General features: G+C 37.9%; 1 protein-coding gene across 4 annotated transcripts in view; it reads right to left on the minus strand.

The window, feature by feature from the left end:
* Camk1d (calcium/calmodulin dependent protein kinase ID) overlaps nucleotides 1-24,224 on the minus strand; it is a 405,245-nt gene that overhangs the window by 123,671 nt on the left and 257,350 nt on the right. For all 4 annotated transcript variants that reach the window (XM_046442306.2, XM_046442307.2, XM_058578622.1 and 1 more), the window contains exon 3: nucleotides 14,128-14,202. In XM_046442306.2, coding sequence (XP_046298262.1) covers nucleotides 14,128-14,202 — 75 coding nt within the window. The remainder of the gene's footprint in view (nucleotides 1-14,127; nucleotides 14,203-24,224) is intronic.

The following is a 24,224-nucleotide window of genomic DNA, read 5'->3' on the forward strand; positions in this document are numbered from 1 at the left end:
GACTTGAGTTTACCTCCTTAAGAACTATAGTTCTAAGAACTAAGCCAACAAGGTTATAGTTAAGATAGCAGTTAATTGGCCTAGCAATTAAGTGATATAGATACATTTCTACGGAGTTCAGAAAGTTACAAAGTATAGGAAAATTAACCCTTTCCCCAGGCATTGATTCTCATCATAATGTTCATATAACTCATTTTATAGTCAGATTTGGTGTCTCTGACACATTTTAATTTTTCATAAAATTGTCTATAATTCACTATGAAGTTGCATTTTATGATTACTAAGTTTTAAGCTGCCCACAACTTCAATTTTTTCTTCTCTACTGACCATAATATTTTTAACTTGGAAAATACTCTTTCTGTACATGCTAAAACACCTAGTAAGTTCACCACAAATCCTGATAAATGTGCAGATTCTGAATTGTGAATTTTTAATCAAAATATATAAATGGTTCAGCCTAAACATTTTTTTATAGGTATGGTTATTTTGCTACTTTTCTTTAAAAAATATGAACTTTCTTTGAAAAAAATACTTTTTTTAAAAGGATACAACTGCGAAATAAATTATCCCTACTAATGATTTTTAAATTTTTCTCCCAAATTGGATGCTGCAATCTATTCAGACTTCTCAATTTCTTCCCATTGCTGTACAGATATAAAATTATCCAAATAAAAATAGAAGCTTCACTAAGATGCTTTCCACAGCCTGAATTATTTCAAAGCACAATTATAGATTTTGAAAACTAACTCATACACTATTTAAGCTTTCATCATTTAATTGGTTCAGTTTCTTTTGTAGGGATTTGCTTCAAGATTTATTTTCAATCAATGATTGCAATTACCTATGAACTTCAAACATTACTGTTTGGGGCACTTAATATATTAGTACATTGATTATAGATTTCCAACTTTTTAAAAAATTTTCGAATTTGTTTTAATTAGTTATATGTGACAGTAGAATGCACTTTGATACATCATATATAATACAGTATAATTTCTCATTCTTCAGGTTCTACATGATGTAGAATCCCACCAGTCATATAGTTATATATGTACACAGGGTAATAATTTCTGATTCATTCTATTATCCTTCCTACCTCCCTACCCACTCCCCCTCTTCACTCCCCTCTACCTAATCTAAAGTAACTCTATTCTTTCCTAATCGCCCACCCATTGTGAGTTAGCATCTGAATATCAGAGAAAACATTTGGCTTTTGGCTTGGGGGGACTGGCTTATTGCGCTTAGCATGATATTCTCCAGCTCCATCCATTACTGATAAATGCCATAATTTCATTCTTCTCTAAGGTTGCGTTTTTTTAACCAATGCAACCAAAATATGGGGAGTTTGTTCACAAAGAAGTTTGATACCAGTTTGGTACATTTAAATCAATTTCCAAAGTACTCTCTTCAAAGGCCATGGAGCAGATAGCTTAGGAAGGATAATACGTGCCTAGAATAAACAGGAGAACAGAAGAATCTAACCAGAATTGCAGGAAAGGAGATCAGACCCGTGCAGAGAGCTGGGCTCAGGCTGGAAACCTGCCTAACTCTATGGTTTCCTGCCCAGGCCCTGCAGCCCAGATGCAGATGCAGAGGAGGCAGGCTGCTGCACTGGCGCTGGGTTCTGCATTGCAAGGTGGCTGCCTCAAGCAAAGAGGGAAAGATGCTGTCAAGAGAGTGACCATGGGGATGAAACTGGAAGCTTGTTAGGCAGGATAGGGAAGCCCTGGGGGTTGGGGAGACACTCAGGGGTCCTCAGCAATGTCAAATGACAGACATCAAAAAAAAAAAGAAAAAAAGAAATTGAATTGCCTCAGCTAGCCTGAAGGCAGTGAGAGAACCTAAGATTTCGGAGCTGGGCAGTCTTGCAGAAGACAGTCCTAGAGAGTGGCCACAGTGTTGTGTTATTTTTTACTGCAGATGTAAGACAGGAGCCAGTTGGTCATGGAGCGCGGTAGGTCACAGTGTGGGTTGTCCACATCGACACTGAAAGCACCACACTGGTCACCCTGGTCACAGAAGCTGGGGAAGGGGGTAAAACTCTATGAGTCAGTCACCAAAGTCAACATATGAAAGAGCCTGGCCAGACATACAGGAAGGAGGAAGGCTGGCTGGGGACAAGTTGAGACCTGAGCCACAAAGGAACAAGGGTTTTTCACTTCAAGATGTAAAATTAATCCTGGGGATGTGGCCAAGGGGATCTAACAGAACTCTACACACCTGTTTCCACACCAGAACCAAAGCCTCTCCACAAGCTTTGTTCCTTTCCCCCAGGACAAAACTTGGAATTTCATGCATTCCAGGGGCTGCCACACCCCAGCATCACCAAAAGGCACTGTTCATAAGGTTCCACAGATTCAAGGAGATGAGATTTTGAAAATCTCATCTCAGGAGCTGAAAAGACTTCCCTAGCAAATGCAGAAAACCCACCAACTGGATTTCTAACAACTATACTTGTTTCATGCAGATTTAGGCTGAGAACACGGGGACAGCAAAAGACACATGAGATCATAGTATTTTAAACCTGGGACCTCAAGCTTGTCTCATAACAAACAAACAGAACAACAACAATAAAAACCCCCCTCGGTTTCCCAGATAGACTCATATCATAGATAGAGGCCAGGCACTGAATAAGAGATCTCATCAAAGACAGAAGGGAGTCCGGAGTCAGTGGCTTCCTCCTTTGATCCAGTGCTCTTTCCACTTACAACATTACTAAATCAATTTCTTAAATAAACCTTGTAAGATTTCCCCCCAATATCTTTCCAGATGGCTGATAAAATCTCTCAAGTGAGAAACGTTTGAGATGATGGACACGCCAAATACCCTGATCGGATTGTGACACTGGGTGCATATGTGGTGCTCATGGCAGAAGGGCATTAAGAAGTCAGGGCAAGCTGTACCTGCAATGCTTGCCCTGAGAGGGTCTGGATGCTTGAGAGGAGTCAAGGGGCATTACAGAAATTAGAGAAAGTCCAAGGCAGGAATTCACACATGGTATTTGTAGGGCATGGTTTCTTTGGAGCAGAGCACTGTTTCTTTGATTAAGTCATCAAACAGAATTGCAGTCTGGGAATACATCAAACTAGAATGTCTAATCAGGTATATTCTGCATTTTTTTTTTTAACTGTGTAGGTGTTCTTTCCACAAGCTCCAAGTTTTTATCTACTAGGAAAAGAGAAGCAATGAAGACTCATAATAATAGGTTCTTTATTTTTATCTAACAGTCTGAGCTTGCTGACTTTCAAATATTAAATCTAAATCTCTAAATCTAGTAAATATCTGTACAATTCATAAATTAGGAAATGGATAATTTCTGTAATTGATGCTTTATATTCTAAGCCTGGTTCTTCTCCTTAATGTACTTTTATGGATTCTCAAAATCGAGTGTTGGTGACCAGAAATTACTTTTCTTTAAACTTTAAACTTTAAAGATTGTTCATAGAATGTATGGAAATTGGGGAGGGGGTGTAGCTTAGTGGTGGAATGCTTGCCTAGCATACATGAGGTCACAGGTTTAATTCCCAGCTCAGGAAAAAAAAAATTATAGAATTTAAAAGTTATACATACTTTCAAGAACTCACTAGATGTTTAATGAAAGAGGTTCTGTGCCATTCAAACTGGATTAAATTTGGTAATTGGATGTTTAGAAAAATGTCGTGAAAATTTTTTTTTAAATATTTATTTTATTTCTTAATTTTAGGTGGACACAATATCTTTATTTTACATGTAATGTGGTTCTGAAGATCGAACCCAGTGCCTCATGCATGCTAGTCAAGCCACAATACCAGCTGTGAAAATTTTTAAGCAAAAAATGTACTAAAAACATGATTATAAAACCTCTAGACAAAGAAGGACTATGTGTCTCTGTGAAAGGGCTAATTCACCAAGAAGAGATATAATAATTATAAACATACAAGCAACAGACATCAGAGCCACCAAATATATGAAACAAGCATTGACAGAATTGAAGGGAGAAATACAGACAGCTCGAATAGTAGGTGACCTCAATACACCAGTTTCAATGACAGGACAACCCAAGAAAAGATCACACAAGAAATAGAGGACTTGAACAACGCTATGGGCCAAGACACAGAGAGAGCTCTCACTCCACCAGCAACAGAGAAACACGTCTTTCTCAAGTTCACATGAGACATTCTCTAGGAGAAACCACACGTTAGGTCACAAGACAAGTTTTAAGGAACTTAAAAAGACTGAAGTCACACAAAGCGTATTTTCAGATCACAATGAAAGGAAACCAGAAATCAGTAGCAGGAGGAAAATAAAAATTCACAAATATGAAGAAATTTAATCAGCACAATCTTAAACACCAGTGGGCCTAAGAAGAAGTCCAAAGGAAATTGGTAAATATTTTGAGACAAATGACACACCAAAACCTTTAAAGTACAGCAAAAGCAGGACTCAGAGGAAATTCGTAACTGTAAAAGCTTACACTGAAAGAGATGAAGGCTCTCCATTCAAAAGCATGACTGTATGGGCAGCTTCATGAAGCTGACCCTGCTAACACTGGTTCGTGACTGCACTGAGGCTCAGTTTTCTTTCTTAATCTGTTTACTTCTCAGCCCTTTATGTCTCAGTAGGATTTCCAGTGGACAAAATAAATAAATAAATAACAAAGCATATTCAATATTTAGCCAGGAGAGTGAAAGAGCAGCAGCATTAGCCAGAAGCACTGGGTTGGCTTCTGCCAGTGTCTCCAGATATGTCTCCTGCCAGGATGTCACACCGCCAAACTGAACCCAAAAGCCCTTCATGGATTAATCCTTCACTGACTGAGTCCTCCCGGATGGAGACTCTCCTAGATGGAGACCTTCACAGAAGAAGACCTTCCCAAATAGAAACTTCACAAAGACCCTCCCAGATGGAACCCTCATAGTTGGGGTCCCTCCCAGACTGTGCTCTTTGTCCCATCCCAGCTCCTCAATGCCTCTTAGAACCAGTCCTTTGGTCAGGAGCCCCTCACCTCACCAGCATGTCCATCTGGCTAACTGAATAGCCTCTGTTTCAGGGGGCCTCCTTTTAGAGGACCCTGAAGAATCCTCCTTCCCACCCACTTAATACTGTCCAGAAACCACGGGAATTCCATTGGTGTCCATGGTCAACAATGATAAGATTTTGTTAATTTACATGTAAATACATTAAGGTGTTACATTCAGAAACTTCTGTCTTCATGATTACGCTTGGTTACTTGGCTTTCTATTGACAGTAATAATTTGTGTTCTAATTAAAAATGTTTCTGGGAACACAGTGTATAAACTGTGAATACAATATCCCCATGAAAGCTAATACCAGAGACCTCCCAACCAGGGAACTGTTCAAACAGCGTCTTGCGCAAGCCAACAGAGAACATAAACCATATTTCTTCTTGGAGCTGCATATATTTTTATGTCTTGGGTTACTTGGGAATGAAATTGAGATTCTTTAAACAACATGAGTTTAATTCTTCATTTTTCAAGCTCAGCAGGTAATTGGTTATACGTATTTTAATGCTATCATGGAAGCAATGAAATATTTAAAATATTTGTATCTCACATGGAATAAGCACAATGTAACAAATCACAATGATAAAAGGCACCCATCCATTCATTCATTAATGGAATATATTATTTAAGTAAAAATTTAATAACTCTTGTTAATGGAGTGAAACTGAGCTAGTGAATTCCTATGTTGTTAATGAGAAAATTATTTTTCCTCACAAATCACTATGAACTAGAATATTTTCTAGTTATCTTTGCTTTTAGAATACTTACTAAATCACAATTAATCAAGTTTTCCAGGTAAACTGAACTGTTCACATTAATAATACCTACAAGCCAGGTACAATGGCATGAGCCTATAATCCCACCAGCTTGGGAGGCTGAGGCAGGAAGATCACAAATTGAAGTCCAGTTTGGACAACTCAACAAAGACCATCTAAAAATAAAAAGGGCTAGGGATGTAGCTCAATGGTAAAATGCCCCTAGGTTCAACCCCTAGCAGCCACCCACCCACACCCACAAAAAAATTTCCTGTAAGAATTTTCTTCCTGGAAAGGGCTATCTGGGATTATATCACACACTGGTCAAGAGTGTGCACTGGGCAGAATGGATGCCCCAACCTCTGTGATCAGGTTCTTCATGTAAAATTGGGATAATACAGACTCCTAGGTGTGTTGTAAAGATACATGAGGAAACAAATATGTACTAACCATTATTACTTTCTATGTGATCTTATTAATGGAGCAAATAGTTATCAAGTACATACTGTAAGGTGTGAACAGTTATCTAGCAGACAACAAAGCCCGGGTTACCTTTTCTAAGATGGCGACAGTACGGGGATGGGGACAGGGAATGGAGGTGCGTGTGGCGGGAAATGGAGGAAGCAGTTGCTCTTTTATTCAGGAGGGCTGGGGGTATATCTCAATGACAAGGTGACATCTGGCAGAAATTCCAGCATTTCCTTCATTCGGAGAGCACTAAGATTTGTAAGGGGCAGTGTTCCAGGCAGAGGGAAGAGCGGGAATAGAGGCTCCATGGGGGCGCAAACCCAGCATTCTTGAGGAACAGCAAGGAAGCCGTTCAGGCTGCAGCTGGATGAAAGAGAGAGAGAGAGAGAGAAGTAGGACAGAAGGTCTGAAGGGTTCCCAGGAGCCAGGACAGAGGGAGCCCTGGAGCCCAGTGAGGACTAGTCGTTGGCTGAGATGGGCTGCCAATGAGAGAGTTCAACAAAGGCAGAGCAAGGTCTGGCTAATACACCAGAAGAGAAAGCACAGTGGGGAGGGTTTGGGGGAGGAGCAGGTCTTCTACATGATGAAGGCTTGGGTGGGGGTGGTAGCTGTGGAGAAGATGAGAAGCGATGGGATTTGCTCTAAATCATAAAGTTGGTGACCACTAGATTTGCCAATGGGTTTGTTGGTTGTAAGAGAAAAGGATAAGAATTGACTCCAGGTTTTTGGCTCAAGAACCAGAAGAACAGAGCTGTCACTTGCTAAGATGAGATAGACATCAGGAGAAGCAGATTTTGTAAAAAAAAAAAAAAAAAAAAAATTCAAATTTACTTTGGATATGATAAGTGAGTGATGCTTCTTACACAGCCAAGTAGAACCACCCAGTAGACAGTTGGATATAACAGCCTGGAGTTCCAGAGAGAAGACAGATATTCAAGTTAACCACATATAAAAATTAGTTCAATAGCAATGTAATCTATCATTTTTAAGAAAAAAGAATATATTTCTGATGCATCTTTTCAATTATTTCAACTTTGTTTATTTTCCTGCTCAAGCTATTATAGATATGAAAGGGCAGGAGTTAAGGGGTATCCTTCATTATCTCTAAATACATGGACTGATATTCCACAAGCAATGTAAGATTTGAAATAAACTCAAAACAAACTGATTTTTCATCTATAACTGATCTCAGTGTCATACTGACCCTCCTACTGTCTAAAGGAGAATGTTCCAAAAAAATAGCATTTTGAAAAAAAAGGTAGTCTTTGAAAAAAGGTAGTTGTTGAAAACCCCAAATAAAATTTGAGTGTAGACCTCTATAAACAGTCAAGTCTCTTTTTCCTCATAGAGACAAATATGCTGCAATACTCAGAATCAAAACAGCAATTTAAAAAGTAATAAAATTAGGGTGCTGAGCATCCTCTATTATATTTGAGCTTCAGTGTTCAAATTAATGTTTCCTAGGAAACCCAAAACCTGCCAGGCACAAATATTGCAAAATACACTCCCCTAAAATGTTACATCCTAAGTATTTAGAAATCAAAGACTTTCTAAGCTCTCCAAAAACAAAAACAAGAGCAAACACAAATAAGCAACCAAAACAACAAAAAACATTTTCCATTGACCCCAACTCCCCCCCCCCACCACCAGAAAAATGGATTCTTAGGAACAAAAACTATTGAGTCTTGCCAAACAAAAACCAAAATATAATAACAAAAACAATTACACAGCCCACAAAACCTTCAAACCAAACCAATGATTTCCCCAATAGTAGTAGATTTTGGTACATCAGGGTTTTCTCTCATTGTTTTTTTCTTTTAATTTCTTTTCTTTATTTCTTCTTATTTTTTTATCATTTCTTTTTATAAATCTCACTAATTTAGATCATTAATGAAAAAGAGAAAGAAATAAGAGAAGTTCATTTCAATTTATTTCTGAACTGACAAAATATTTTATTTTGTTTTTTTAAATATGTATTTTTTAGTTGTAGTTGGACACAATACCTTTATTTTGTTTACTTTTTTTTTATGTGGTACTGAGAATTGAACCCAGGGCCTTGCAAATGCTAGGTGAGCACGCTACTGCTGAGCCACAACCCCAGTCACTGACAAAATATTTTAAAGACGTAACTATGACATTAAGATACACTTAATATTTTAAACTAAACTGTTAAAGTTTTACCAGTTCTGCTGGGGACTAACTAGAATTCATTGTGATGACATGATTGTTTAGATAGAAAATAAATATACAAAACAACTACTAGAACTCATAAGTGAATTTAGCACAAAAAAATATAGCATTTTGAAAAAAAAGTATTTTATATAATAGCAGCAAGCAACTAGAAAAATGAAATAGAATCCACTTAAAATAGGATCAACAAAATGAAATATTGAATACAAATATTGAAATACAAAATATTGAATCAACAAATTAAAATATTGAACTTAATAAACTGAATATTTCAGAATAAACTGAACAAAGATATGGAAGGCCTTCTTGCTGAAAATTATAAAACATGATGGAGAGTAATAAAAGATCTAAATAAATCGAGATTTGATGTTTATTAACAGGAAGCTTATTTTTTTAAGCTTTCAATTGTCCCCAAACTGAAATATAGATTCAATGTAATCCCAAATGAAATTCCAACAAGCATTTTTTAAAAGTTGATTGTAAAAATCTATATGAAAATAGAGACAACCTATTTTAAGAATGCTAAAGCTATTTTAAGAAAGAATAATAAGGTTGGAGGACATACACTACCTGATTTCAAGATTTACCATTAAGCTACTATAAACAAGAAAGTGTGGTAATGAAAAATGGACAGATATATAGAGTAATGGACCAGAATAACTACAGAAATTAACCCAGCCATATGTGGTCAGCTGATTTCTTCCAAAGGTTCCAAGGCAATTAACCAGGAAAATAAAGTCTTTGCAATAGATAACTCTGAAAATTGGACTTCCCTACAGAAAAAAAAAAAAATCAACATCATCCTTATCTCACTATAAAAATTAACCAGAAATTGATCTTGTAATATATCTAAATGGAAAAGCTAAAACTATAAACTTCTAAAAGAAACAAAATTTGTAACTTGGGTTAGGTAAAGATCTCATACAGTCCCCAAAAGAAATCATTAGAAAAAACAAATTGAGCTTTATCATGACTAAAACTTTCCCTATTCAAAAGGTACCATTAAGAATTAGGCAACAGATCCTCATCATTATACAAAATACATGTATGAAGATGTGAACTTGGTGTCAACATACCTTATATAATCATAGATATGATAAATTATGGTATAATGGTGTATTAAGAATTGTAATGCAAAAATAAATAAATAAATGAAGAAAGAGAAAGAAAGAAAGAAAGAAAGAAAGAAAGAATTAGGCAACAGTTTCTTAGGTATGACAGCAAAGAGCATAAGCAACGAAAGAAAAAATAGACAATGTCAAAAATTAAAAATTTTGGTGCTGCAAATGATACTATCAAAAAGTAAAAAGACAACTCAAAGAATAAGAGAAAATCTCTATACGTCACATATCTGATAAAGGATTTATAGACACTCTAAAGAAGTCTTAGAACACAACAATAAAAAGTTACTTAATTTAAAAATGGATAAAGAATCTAAGTAGGAATTTCTGTAAGAAAGGCACACTAGCAGCCAATAAGAACACACAAAAAATGGTAGTCATCAGTTAAATCAAATCAAGAGATACTAGTTCACACCCATAGATGGCTAATGTCAAAGACAGACAATAGCAAGTCTGGTGTGGCTGGAGAAAGGTTGGATCCTCATCCAAGGCCCAGGGCTTATAAAACAGTACAGTCGTTTTGGAAAATAGCCCTTAAAATGTTAAACACATATTTAGCATTTAATCCAGCAATGCCATACCTAAGCATGTGCCCAAAGGAAATGAAAATAATGTACACGAACAGGCCTCACATCATTATTTCTAACAGTCAAATAAACTAAATCTTTACTAACCAATGAGCTGATACACAAAATGCAGTGTATTTATATAATGAGATATTATTTGGCAATAAAAAGGAATATAGTCCTGATATATGCTACATGGATGAACCTTGAAAACGTTTAAGTTAATTCAAAGAAGCAGGTCACAAAAGACGGTATATTGTATGATTCCAATCAAGCTACAAGATGGGAGGAAACATTTATACTACATATATCTGACAAAGGTTAGAATATATAAAGAACACCTATAGCCCAATAATATAATGATAATCCAATATAGACTGGGGGAAACTTTTGAAATAATTTTCTATTTAAAAAGATGTACAAATGACCAATTAAGGCATAAAAAGCTAATCATCATAATTAATCACCAGGGAAAGACAAATTAAAACCATTCTGAGATTCTGAGATACCATGACACACCCATCAAAATGGATAAAATAGAACACTAAAAACTTCAAAAGTTAGCAAGAATGTAAGCAACAGAAATCTACATACACCTCTCGCCAAAAAACTAAAGTGGCATTTCTTAAAAAGTTAAACACAATACTTACCTTGTAACCCACTCATTCTACCCAAACATACATCCACTACACAAAAATTTGTGCATAAATGTTCATAGCAGCTTTATTCATAATAGTCCCCAAACTGAAAACCATCCAAATGGCTACTTTAGAAAAGTGAATAAAATAGGAAGTATCTATACCAGAATATTACTCAGCGATAGAAAGGAATGAGGTACCGCAGACATGCTACTACACAAATGATTGTCAAAGTCATGAGTGAAATAAGCCAGACACAAACAGGGACATACTATACGACTTGATTTCTAGTCATTTCTAGTGAGTGGAAGATGGTCATTGATTGGATTATGGCAAAGGAAGGAAAACTTTGAAGACCACAAGTAATCTTTTGAAGGTAACAGAAATTTTCTGTATCTTGATTATGATAGTGGGTTTATGGACCTGAGTTTATCTCTTCATTCCTGAACTGTCCAATTTAAATGGATGCAGAATATTGAATATAAATTATACCTGTATAAAGCTGATCTTTTAAAAAGTAGTGGAAACCAAAGAAATATGCATCAATACAAGTTATCATTTTGTAATTAGCATATCCAGTGTTTGTGTAAATAGTGCTTCTAGTTGCTTATTTGTGTATGTACATAATTTTTTTTTTCCTTAGGTCATTCAAACATTCATTGCTGCTAGGTCAGGATTTTGTGATTGATTTACCTAACAAATCTCATCCAGTGCCCCCCAAACGATAGTTCCAGCCTAACTGCTCTCTGGATTCCCAAAAATTCTGAGTGTGGTTCATATTAATCAGGTCTTCTCTAACTCCAAAAGAGGGATGATGATGTCCTTGGTAGAAATTCAGGAGGTGGGGGTGGGGACAGCTGTGCCACCAATACGGTTTCCAAGTTTTGAGCTAAGGTTGGCTACATTCCACACACTCTGATGCTCTCGTGGGTTGCTTCTTTACATACGCTTCTGCTGGTAAGCGTACGACCAAGTTGCTTAGACAGGCAAATTTAAATCTACTTGGACTTGATCTCATAAAATTAAAGACCATCTGCAGAGACATCCGGACAAAATGATACAGATGTCCATAAAGAAACCAGCATGTGCTGAGGACCTACTCTTTGTGACAGTTTTCCACACATTTTCACATTCACTACTCACTACAGTTCTCTAATGTAAATATTATTATTATCTCCACTTTTTCCCACAATGGAAACTGATATGCAGACAGACCCCAGGCATTTGCCCAAATTCACCCAGTTAGTAAGAGGCAGAGCTGAGATTTTTGTATTTGGGGTATTTTAACTGATATTCAGTATATTTCCATACACTCAAAAGTAAAGCAAGTAAATGTATTTAACTTTGGATTCAAGTTACTTTATGCATTACCAATAAAAAAGTACCCACTTAAATACACAGGTTTTTGTGGCATTTTTACTTATCACTGAAAGGTCATATTCTTCTTATTAGGTGAGATATATTTGTGTGTGTGTGTGTGTGTGTGTGTTTTAGGGTGCTAGGGATTGACAATGGAGTTCTACACTAACCCTTTTATTTTGAGACAGGGTCTCCCTAAGTTGTCCAGGCTGGCCTCAAACTTGTGATCCTCCTGCCTCAGTCTCCTGAGCTGATTACAGGCAATCATGCCCAGCTCACTTGAATCTTTAAAGAGTAGACTCTATAATAAAATAAAGTCATATGAGCTTCCAGGATGTGTTCCCAAATTTGGAAAAAAATTACTGGAAATTGCTCTTGGGGAAAAAACAGGAATGTGGCAAATCATAAAACAAAAAACATGGGATTAGGAAAAATTATACTTAGGTAATCAGAGGGTTAACATTGAACCCATCAGTTAACTGCTTAATAGTCTCCAGAGAAAAATTAAACATATGCTTCCCAATTGGACATTTAAAAAATATTTACACAAAATGTCATGACCTACTAAAATATTTTGCAGATAATAAATGGAGTGATTAACTGAGTGTGGTGGCATAGGCCCATAATCCCAGCGACTGGGGAGGCTGAGGCAGGAAGATTGAATGTTCAAGGCCAGCTTGGGTAACTTAGTGAGATCATGTCTCAAAATTTAAAAATAAAATAAAAAGAAGTTGGGCACAGTAGCGCATACTGGTAATCCCAGTTATTCTGGAGGATGAGGCAGAGGGATTACAAATTCAAGGCTAGTCTCGGCAATTTAGCAAGGCTTTAAGCAACTTGGCAAGAACTTGCCTCAAAATAAAAAGGATTGGAGATGTAGCTCAGTGGTAAAACACCCCAGAGTTCAAACTCCAGTATCAAAAACTAAATAAAATAAATAAAAGGGCTGGGGATGTAGCTTAGTGATAGAGCACTTACCTAGCATGTGCTAGATCTTGGGTTCAATCCCCAGCACCACCAAAATAATAGCAGTAAAATAATGCGGCAATGAGCACTTATTTGTATCCCAACATGATCCCAATTTAACACGTTGTTTAAACATTCATAAGGAAGAGAAGAATACATGAAAACTAAACTGTCAGCTTAAACATCAATTCTTATGCATACCTTTGGCAATTCAATGTCTGAAAATCATTAATAAATTAATTAAATTAAGTATATATTTTGATCTTCATTAAAAAAAATCCTCTTCAGTCATAGAGCTCAATAAGGCAGTGTTCCAAAATTTATTTTCTCATATACTGGCTAAAGCATAACATCCTGTTGCACTTTCCATCACTTAATTCTAGTAAATGTCCCTGGATAGTCCCAGATCATAACACTTAAAAGTGTTTATGTGAGTGAAGAGGCCAGTTTCATCTTAAATTAAAAAAAAATACACATTCAAGTAAAGTTTCTTTCTGAATATTCTGTTGATTACTTCCTCCCTCCCGGTCATCTCCAGTTTTCCTGGAATGCAGAGGTAATCGAATGTGGGCGATAGTGCCCTATTTGACTCCAGTGAGACTCGTCTCGTGCCTGGCATGGAGCCCCATTTCAACCTCGTGTACATGTATCTGCCAGCGGAAGAGAAGGGACAGAGTACACAGCTGCCATCTGCATCCCTCCCCTGGCATCCCGGGGAATGAAGACAAGGGTGGGAGTTTCTCCTAGAGACAGGAGCAAAGTGTACCCCACAGTGGAGTGTCTTCAGGCAGCAGCTCTCGGACCTGGCACATTAGAAAGCAATGGAGAGACCCAGCAATGGTAACCTGGGACCCCACAGCAGGGTCTCCGCTCTAACCTACCAGAGGCAGAGGCCTGTGGACCTCCGTGTGCAGAACACAGTCTCCAGACATGTTCAGGCTTCTCTGGTGCCCCACAGGCCTCACCACTCCCTCCTGTCTCTCCCAGTCTACTGCATCCATTTATTTCAACACTGGTGTTTACAATCCTGTTTGCACTCATCAATTAAACAAGGTACTTACAGCTGCATGACCAAGTACAGGTGATTTGGGCTTTCATAAATGTCTTCCAGGGCAACTATGTTTTCATGCTTAATCCTAGAAGAAAAAAGAAAGCACACTGGTAAATACAGTTGGACATGAAATCTTTTAAACACAGGTGCCATTATAGCAAAAAGTTCTAAGACAGAATCAAAGTCCTGAATGACACATGTAAGACTTCTCCCCAAATTTTTTTCAGACTCTTTCTCTCAACAGTCCTCCTTTAATCTCTGCTCCTCTTCATTCCTGAGACTCTAGATACTAAAGTTTAGCAATAATTTAACTATTCCTGCTCCCTGTGTATCGCCATAGACCAAATATCTCAACACCCTGTTATCTTGCAGGACCCAGCTTAAACGGCTGAGCTCCTGACCGTGGAATCTGACTGCTCCATCTTCTGCTATCTCACAAAGCCATCCATCACAGACCAATTTGAACTGTCAATTGTATGCATATCCATCTCCCATAATAGCCTATGTGTTCCAGGGAACAGTTTCAAGGTCAGGTTCATGGATCTAGTGTAGACAAAAGAAAACCAGCTTGATCCTTTCATTGGGGTTCATGTTTACCACAACACCACATGTCAATTCAGTTCCCAAGTGAAGTAGACCAGTACCATACAAAATATGGTTGCCAACAAGCAGTCCCAGAATCTCCTGGGAACTGGGTAGAAATCCAAATTGTCAGCCCCACCTGGGTGATACAGAATCAGAATCTCCGAAGGTATAGCCCAGGAATCTGTGTTTTAATAAGATCCTCAGACCACATGTATGCACAAAATAGAGCTTGAAAATACTGTATCAGACCAGTATTTCTCAAACTTCAGTGTACCAAGGAGCTTCCTGTGGGTTACAATGTAGATACTAATTCAGTGGGTCTAGATTGGGGCCTTGGCATTTGCATTTCTCACCAGTTCCCCCAAGAGATGCAGGTGAGGATGCTGCCGGACTGAGGACCACTCTCTAAGCAGCAAAGTCCTACCTGAAGAACCCAGGAGAAGGAAAGATCCTTAACCCTACCCTCTAGAACTATGCATCAAGAGTAGTTTCTACTCAGAACAGAAGGTGCCATATTTATTTAATGCATTTGAAAGAAGAATCATTTCATTACCCACTGAGCTAATGAGTTCTTACCATGAACCAGCCCATCACTGAAATGACTGCTGAACCATTTAAAATCAAGCATGTAACACTCAGAATCTCATGAACCCCTTGAAAGCAGAGACTACATTATTCAGGCTGTTTCCCCTTTGCACCTAGCACAGACCTGTGTAATCAACATTTACAGAATGAATGAATGATATTTAAAGGTTGTTGCCACTAAATAGCAAGGAACAACATTAGGTATCTCATCACAGAAAATGGAAGCAGTTTTCCCAAGTGTGAGATGTCTTCCTCTGAAAAAGAAGTTTATAAACTAGAATAAAAAAATACCCATATGGGGCTGGGGCTGTAACTCAGTGGTAGAGCATTTGCCTCGCAGGTGTGAGGCCCTGGGTTTGATCCTCAGCACTACATAAAATTAAATAATAAAGATATTGTGTCTAACTACAACTAAAAAAAATTTAAAAATACACATATTAGCTTGCCTTTGAGTTGAAAGAAGAGAACAAGATAATGAACTAAAAGTGGCAATGCGTTGCTTTGATTTCTTATTAATTAATGCAGTTGTTTTGTCGGAGCTGAAATAATTACACTAAATTCACATTTCATCTGATTGTCAAGCAGAGCACATAGTTCTTTATTTGTCAGTGGTAGTTACTGTATGACCTGAGTAAAATACTATCAGCAATGAATTATGGCAATATATCAAATAAACTGTCATTAAGGAAACCAAGAGAGTTTAACTGGGGACCTCCAAGATCCTAGACATTCGTGGCATTACCATCATCAGATATACCCGAAAGAATCTGACCACAAAAAGTAAAACACATCATGTGGATTTTCCCGTTTTTGGAAATTTAAAATACCTGCCACGAGAATTGTCACATGGGCACAAGTACTTTTATTCAGTCAAATTAATTTGGGAGCTAATTAAGAGTATATTTTCAGAAATTGGGAGGAATGGGATTACACAGAGGATTGCTAGATAAAATACAAAGCACATAGTTACATTTGAATTCTAAATAAACAACAAATATTTTTAGTATAAGCATGTCCCAAATATTGCATTGTTTTTACCTGAATTTCAAATATCGGGGCATCCTCTATTTTCATGTGCTAAATCTGATCACCTTAGTTACACAAGGCTCTCAGTGATCCTCTAAACTGGGCTAGAGATTGGCACCTGCAACTCTGGCTCTTCTTGGAGGTTGAGTCAAGAAGGTGGCTGTTTGAAACCCAGAGTTCAGCCATTGAATAGTTAACACAGATTCAACTCCACACAACCAACTGTGCACAAACCACTTGCCTATTTTTTTTTTTGGTGGGGGTACCAGAGATTAACTGAGGCTCTCAGTCACTGAGCCACAAGCCCAGCCTTAATTTTGTGTTTTATTTAGAGACAGGGTCTCGCTGAGTTGCTTAGCACCTCACTTTTGCTGAGGCTGGCCTTGTCTCGAGATCCTCCTGCTTCGGCTCCTGCCTAGCCAAAATAGCAGACTAACAAAATCAGGCCACAGTCCCCTCATGGGATGCACAGGATAGATAAAGCCAAGCCTATTCAATCTGACAGGACTTATGTGAGTGCTACCTTGAAATTAATTTTAATCCATGGGAGCATTCCAGAGAGGAATTACAGATAGGAGGGACCATCTCAAATAGAAGTCTTGCACTGGTTACAAAGATGCTATCTTAGTATGTATCCCTCTAACTCATGTATCAATCAATCAGGCAATCAAGCAATCACTGAGTTTCTGTTATGTGTCTGGCGGCGCACAAGAAAATTATAAAATAAGGTTTTGCCTTCAAAAAGATTATCATTCAGATGGAGAGAAGCAGGAAGCAACGAGAAAAGGATTAATGCTGAGTTCTGCAGAATTGCCTTTAAGGTCAGAGAAAGCAGAGTCCTTATAGGTCAGTATTATGGAGAAGGTCTCAGGAGAATTACAGGGCTTGAGCCAAGATGGGTAACATTTAAGGAAGCACATTTGAGAAATTTCAAATAAATGCTAAAATGGCCTCTAAACTATTTCTTAAGAAAAGTGTTTTAATTAGCTTGGAGGTGTTAGAACATGACAAAAGAAAACATTCTAGGGCCAGGGTTGTAGCTCAGTGGTAGAGAACTTGCCTAGCACATATGAGCCACTGGTTTGATCCTCAATACCACATAAAAATAAATAAATAAAATAAAGGCATTATGTCCATTTACAACATATATATATACACATATATATATTTTAAAGAAAACATTATAGCCTCTCACATCTGTTTTCAGTTACCTTGTTCCACCCACAGGACCCTTTATGGTATACAAAAACAGAGCTTAAAACTCAAAAATTATTTTAGTACATAGATTGTCTTAACAAAATGCCACATGAACATTCGTACATTTCTAAGACTGGGGCAGAATCTATCCTACAGAAATGCTTTCCCCTGGCTGAATTCCCTCATTTCATTATTCATTCAACAAATATGCATTGGGTGCCCACCAGGAGCCAGGCACAGTCCCATATGTTATGAATCTAGGTGGCCAAGACATAAAGGGAGACAGTATTAGCCCCCATGAGCTCACACAGGTGACAGCTAGAAGACTGTCTCATATTCACCAGAAATTGACCTCCTGGTAATCAGTAGTTACTCTTAGAAGCAACAGAGAATAAGTTTATATTGTCTTTCTGCAAATATTTGAGGGTTATAATAGCTCCTCTGACTCTCCTTATCATTGACCCATGTTGCAATATGGTTGATCCTCCCCCTCAGTCCCCTATTGTCACTCCTTTGTTCAGACTATGGTATTCAGAACTGAAAGGAATGATCCCCATGGAAAGTATGGCAAGAAAAGGGCATGGCAGAGAGTGTGTTTGATACCTTTTTATTAAATGAATGGATAATCTTAAGCCAGAATCAATTAAACCACCAGATCATTTTTCCTTGAACTTCTAACCAAGATTTGCTTTCTGACTCAGACTTTAGAGTTTTAAAGTTTTCACCATTAGCACTGTTATATTCAATCCTTTTGTGTCCCGTGCAGTATTCCAGGTGTCCAGCAGTATGGTGAATCTTTAGCCATTCATTTATTGTATTTATTTCCCTCCCAACGTTGGACCATCTGCCTATTTGGTACACATCCATCCCATATATGTTCCTCCAAATTCCTAATTAAAATCATAAGTGGGAAGGTTATATGAAAGAGCTCCATGGTATTCCACCAGAGACCCCAACAAGATAACTGACATCAATCAGCTGGCTTTGATTGCTCTAGTGGCAAATCCAACAGGGCCATTATCCAGCCCATATTTTACCATCCTATCCATAAGGAGACAATTATATGTTTTGCTGAAGTGGCTTTCCTCAGCTCTACACATCACATAAGACTATTTAAAATGGAAATGGGATGTTCGGGAAGATTTGTTCTCAGTAAACCCATGTTAGCTCCTAGCAAATACTATTGTCTTTACTAAACGATCACAAGCCATCTGCTTAATTTTGTATTCCAGAATTTAACCGTGCATTGAATTCAAGCTTCTCAGTCTACAGATCTCATATCCTTCCATTTTATGTTTGGAAAACTTGACGACATCTCTGGTATTGTTTTCTCAAACATCTCAAATGTGACTCCTCTGTGATAAATGCAATTTCCTCAGTCTCCTAGGGTATAACATATCTCAACTTTGTGATGAATAAATTTTATAACTTTCTTTAGATGCTACTTACCATTTTATATATACCGTTTGTTGAGTGTTAATCATGTGCAAGATTTGCTGAGTTTTTGTTTGGTGCTCGATACTGAACCCAGGGTCTCAACCATGCTAAGCACATGCTCTACCATTGATTTATAGCCCAGCCCCTCGTGACTTAACTATTTCATTTAATATCAACAACAACCCTACAAAATAGTCATTATTTTCCCCATTTTTGAAAAAGAAGGGAGAAATGGGAGGCCAAGATCCTAAGAAGGTAAGTAAGGGTTCCAGGTTTCTGTAACTCATTAATTGGCCCTGCTGAGATTGGATTTCAGTCTGTCCTGACCCCCAAACCCTTGTTAAAGCTATTATAACTCCATAGTAACTAAGTTATAATGAGAATATCCAAGAGCTCATGTAAATTCAGGTGCTATAATCTAAAATTATAGAACCTAAAGTCAAAGTTTCCATTTTATCACTAACAATACAGTATCCACTCCTGGTGGTGCAGAGATTTGTTGAACCACTGATTCTTATGGATGCTCTCAAGACACCCTGGTTGTAAACAACCAAACAGGTGAGATCCTAATAGGTCAAAGCAAACCACAGAAGAGATGTTCAGATGCAGAAGAGTGCAGAAATAATAATTAGAAAGAGCCTCTCATTAGCCCATAACTGCTAGTGCCATCATCAAAATGGAGAAAAAGTGGGCAGAGAAGAAGTGGAAATGTAGGTTATAAGAAAATCAAAAGACTGAAGTTCTGTCAACTTGCATAGCTCAACCCCTATGTCAACATTCAGTCCTCCCAAAGCATGGCCAAGAGGATTTTCGTACATGAGGAATGCTCATCCACAAACAGCAAGCCCTTGTAAAACACATGAAATTTAAGATAAAAATAATTTCACTGGAAGCAACTCAAGGCATTAAAAAGAACCTCATTTAATTTTCATCACCTATCATTTACCAGGCCTGAGGTATACATTAGCTGACACATCTATGAATACAGGGTAAATGGTTTATGTGACAATCTGCACTCCAGTTGCCGTAGTCCCCATAATGGACAGAAGACATGGATAAAGGGAAGTGAGCCTAGGCAGAGAGAGAAAAGCTGAATGGGCATTGATACAGATGTCTGCCTGCATGATAACTGATAGCCAAGCAAGAAAACACTATACAGAGCCAGGAAAACATTTTTAAATTAATTCATGCAGAAAGAAAAAAAATCAGTGCCAAACGGACAAGTAGGCCCCATTCCAAAGCCCCTAAGCTGAAGGGAACATCAGGACGAGAAGATGGACATGCTACTGAATACACCCGCTTCTACGAACTGATAGCAACATCATCTTCCCCTCCAGCCTAATTTTCCACAGTTCATGATCCACAAGTTTTGAACCCTGTGTCAAATAAGAGGGAAAAAATGCACAAAAAAAAAAAGAAAAGAAAAGAAAGGGAAATCGTAGTTCAGCATTTCTTGTTTTTGTTTTATTTTTCTTTCTTCCTTCCATCATAGTTCATTGATCTGGAGGGAGAAGATTGTGGAAGCAATTATGAGATATTCAGAGAAAGAAAAGGGCAACAAAATACTTTTTCTTGGTATCATCATTTTCTGGAAATGGGAATGCATCTACTCAGCTACTCAGGTTAGAGAGGCCATGTGAGGATACGAGATGGAAGGAAATAAAATCAGAAGGGATAGACAGGAGGCAAGCATACTACCAGGAAGGATAGGGCAGGGGTGGTGGGACCGGATCTCCCTGCAGAGCTGCAAGGGCGCAAAACCTCAAGGCAGAGGTCAGGTCGACGAGCCAGCTTCCGGTCCTCCTCTCTCAGATGCTTCCGGTTCACAGTACAGTCTGGGAAAGGCCTCTCTCAAGGGAAAAGCATGGGTCATCTCAGGCAAAGACTGTAGTCAGTCACCACATCTCACTCTGGTATTTCCCAAGCAATGCAGAAAGTTTGAATTTTACACACACACACACACACACATAAATTCAAATAAATTACAGTTCCCTGGCTTGGAATGGCCTCAAAAATAGCTGAACAATATTTTTGTTTTGGCAAACTCTCCTGTTTAAAAGTAAATGCTTATGGTTTTCTCAAAATTAAATATATGTATATATAGATATAGATATAGGTAGATATATATAGATATAGATATACAGATAGGTATATAGATACATTGGCTCCTTTCAGGGGTCAGAATTTTTTCCCTCATATCATACACAGTATAGGAAATAATGCTGAGAAAATTTGGGTTAGTGTCAGTCACAAGAGAAAGTGATAGCAAATATTTGCCAGATGGTTATTTAAAAATACCTTTCATTTGTGTAACATAGGCACATTCACAGATGTTATTTCACATAACAATAATCTTATACTGTAGGCATTATTACCCCTATCTCATAATGATCACATCCAACTTGGAGTCAATGGTTCTCCTCCCTACTTCCCTCTGGTCTCACTCTCCTCCTAACCCATCTCTCTGCTGTCTCCTGAGCTATTACTCCAAATAGAGAGTTGATCAAACTTCTCAGCTTGAACCCTGGCACTAACTCCCTGTCGTCCAGAATAGAGTTCAAACAGCTGGCGTGACTGAGAAGTCATTAGTTACTTGGTCTTCCTTTGACCATCCCATCTCGAGAACTTCTGCTCCCACCCAAAGACCAAAGCTTCGCTGGACAAAGGTGGGCAGCTCTTCCACACCCTGCCCTTCCCAGCTGTGCATACCCTTTTCTCTGGCCAAACTGGAGGGCTCTTCCTGCATGTTCTTACTAACCTACTCATCCCTTAAGACTCAGTTCTAGATCTCCTCTACAGAGAACCATTTGCTAATTTCTCATGGCTCACATGACCTATCACCTCTCCTTTGGACCACACTGGTTCTTTTATTACTTCCTTACACATACTGCATGATATCCCAAGTATCTGTATGCATGTGTGTATATACATTTAAATGATTTTATATGCAGAGAACAAAGTCTAGAAGGATACATATCAAACCATTAACTAATTACCTTGGAAAAATGCTAGAATAGGAAGTGAATTTCACTTTTCAGTTTTTTCTCGCCTGGGGTTCTTTATCTGAACACTAAAAGAACACAGAAAAGGTGAGTTGAGAGATTGGTTTCTTTAATTCTCCCCAGGACAGTACCATTCTAACTGCATATGAGAAAACTTATTCAATATATATCATGAATGCCATAGATATTAGGGCTCCATTCTCTTGTTGAACACAAGGAGTGACAGTTGCTAGACTGTTGTATTGCCCAACTTTTACAAAGAGGTGTTTTTTAAAAGTTCTTGATCAAAATCATTAACATCTAGTCCACCAAGATATATTCATGATTATGCAAACAAGGAATCATGTGCGGATTAGAAGAACTGCAGTCAGGAAATCACAGTGGGTCTCAGCTCTGATGCATCTAACTGCAAGATTTTTGACAAGGTATTAATTTTGTTCCAACTTGATTTCTTCATTTGTTAAATGTACAAAAAATTTGTGATCTCCATATCTACCTATCTACCCACATAAACATATATGCTTATATACAATATATATACACACACTTACATATCATATTATATATAGACATCTTTAAGAGCATAGGCCACTCCACCAACCACCAGAATTCAAAATCCAAATCTTCAAATCACCTCTCTTTGCTGCCAGCAGAGGGAGCTATAACCAATGGGAGACTAAGGAGCACAGACTATGATACCTAAACCAATTAACATCTTAACACCTGCCAGTTTTGTTGTTGTTTAAGAATTAAGGCTGCTTGGAAATATATTTTGGTTCAGTGATTTTTAACATTAGGAAGGCAGGTTCATTAAAAATCAGTCCAAAGAATTTGCAAAAAAATAAAAAATAAAAAAGAATTAAGTACCATGTATTGATATTCCCTCACTGTAAAATGAGTTTTGTTTGGAATCCTTAAAAACAAACAAACAAACCAACAATAAGAGCCCTTCTGCACTGCTGACCATAGTTTCTTAAGGCATCGCAGGCATCCTAAATACAACACAGTGTCCACAGAGGGAGGCACAGCCAGCCAGTTTTTATATGAAGATACCACTAGAGCTAGCAATTGTGGTACTCTCAATTGGCATTTATGGGCTGGTTCTGTCTGTGTTTAACCATGTTCTGGTCACCTCACTTTTCCAGAATCTTCCAGCCAAACAGGATACTTTTCTCCAAGGTTTTTTTCCAACTTTACTAATCAATGAATCTAAAATTATAATGAGGCAAAGTACATTAAGGTATATGTGAGATCCACAAAGCTTGACTGTGAGCCAAGAGTTGGTGTTCCCTCAATAGCCTTGCTGGGTCATGCTCTAGTTTCAGCAGGAGCTCTCCTGCATGGGTAAACTGTCAGCTCGATATGGAGTAGAATTTCCTGAAATATGAAGTTATTTACACAGAACCCCCCCCCCACCCACACACACACACAGAGCCTCTACAATGCCTAGGACTCGTTAAGAAATGCCTGAGTGATGCTTTGTGTCTAGAATAGCTCCAGAAGGTCCAGCTTGGCCTGGTTGTCTTTAGTCCAAAGCAGAAATAAATTAGGTCCAATTCAGTGTGAAAAATCCACTGCCTGGCACATACCACTCAATGAATACGTGTGGAAAAATGACTTTAGGCTTTCTTAAAGTCTTACAGATTTCACATGCTCCAAGGCTCATTGACTGAAAAAGATTAGAATATTTGACGATATATGTCTTTCCTACTTCTGTTACTACCATTGATAAGTTATCAGGGCATCCCAAGATGTGCTGCATGTTAAAATTACCTGAGGAGTTTTAAAATATGCTGACACCTGGTTGGGGTGTAGCTCAGGCTTAGCTTGTGCAAGGCCCTGGGTTCCATTCCCATCACAAAGAAAACAAAACTTATACCTGGTTTTACTCCTGGAAATTATGACTTAATTGGCCTGGGGTGTGGCCTAGGTGTAATGATTTTTTTAAAGCTTCCCAAGTTATCCAAATGTGCAGCAAAATTTGAAACCATTGGTAAATTACTGAGAAAGGATTTGCCTGTAGATACTTGGGAGCTGGTACTTCCACAGTTTCAGTGACTACTTTAAATTTATCTTGGCTGAATATATTTATTTGATAATAGGTCTGATACGAAAAGTAAGATTCGGGGTGTCCAGAGGACGAATGTTCAAGACAACATGGCTAATGCTTTCCTCCTTTCAGAAAAAGAAAAATGGACAAATTCATGAAAAATAGTCAAATTCTAACGAGCTCCTCACAACATTATCTTGTAATATTTCTTAGTAAGTCTTGGAA

This window comes from Marmota monax, unplaced genomic scaffold (assembly GCF_021218885.2).
Source record: "Marmota monax isolate L192 unplaced genomic scaffold, Marmota_monax_Labrador192_F-V1.1 WCK01_AAM20220418_F8-fsc00072, whole genome shotgun sequence".
NCBI lineage: Eukaryota > Metazoa > Chordata > Mammalia > Rodentia > Sciuridae > Marmota > Marmota monax.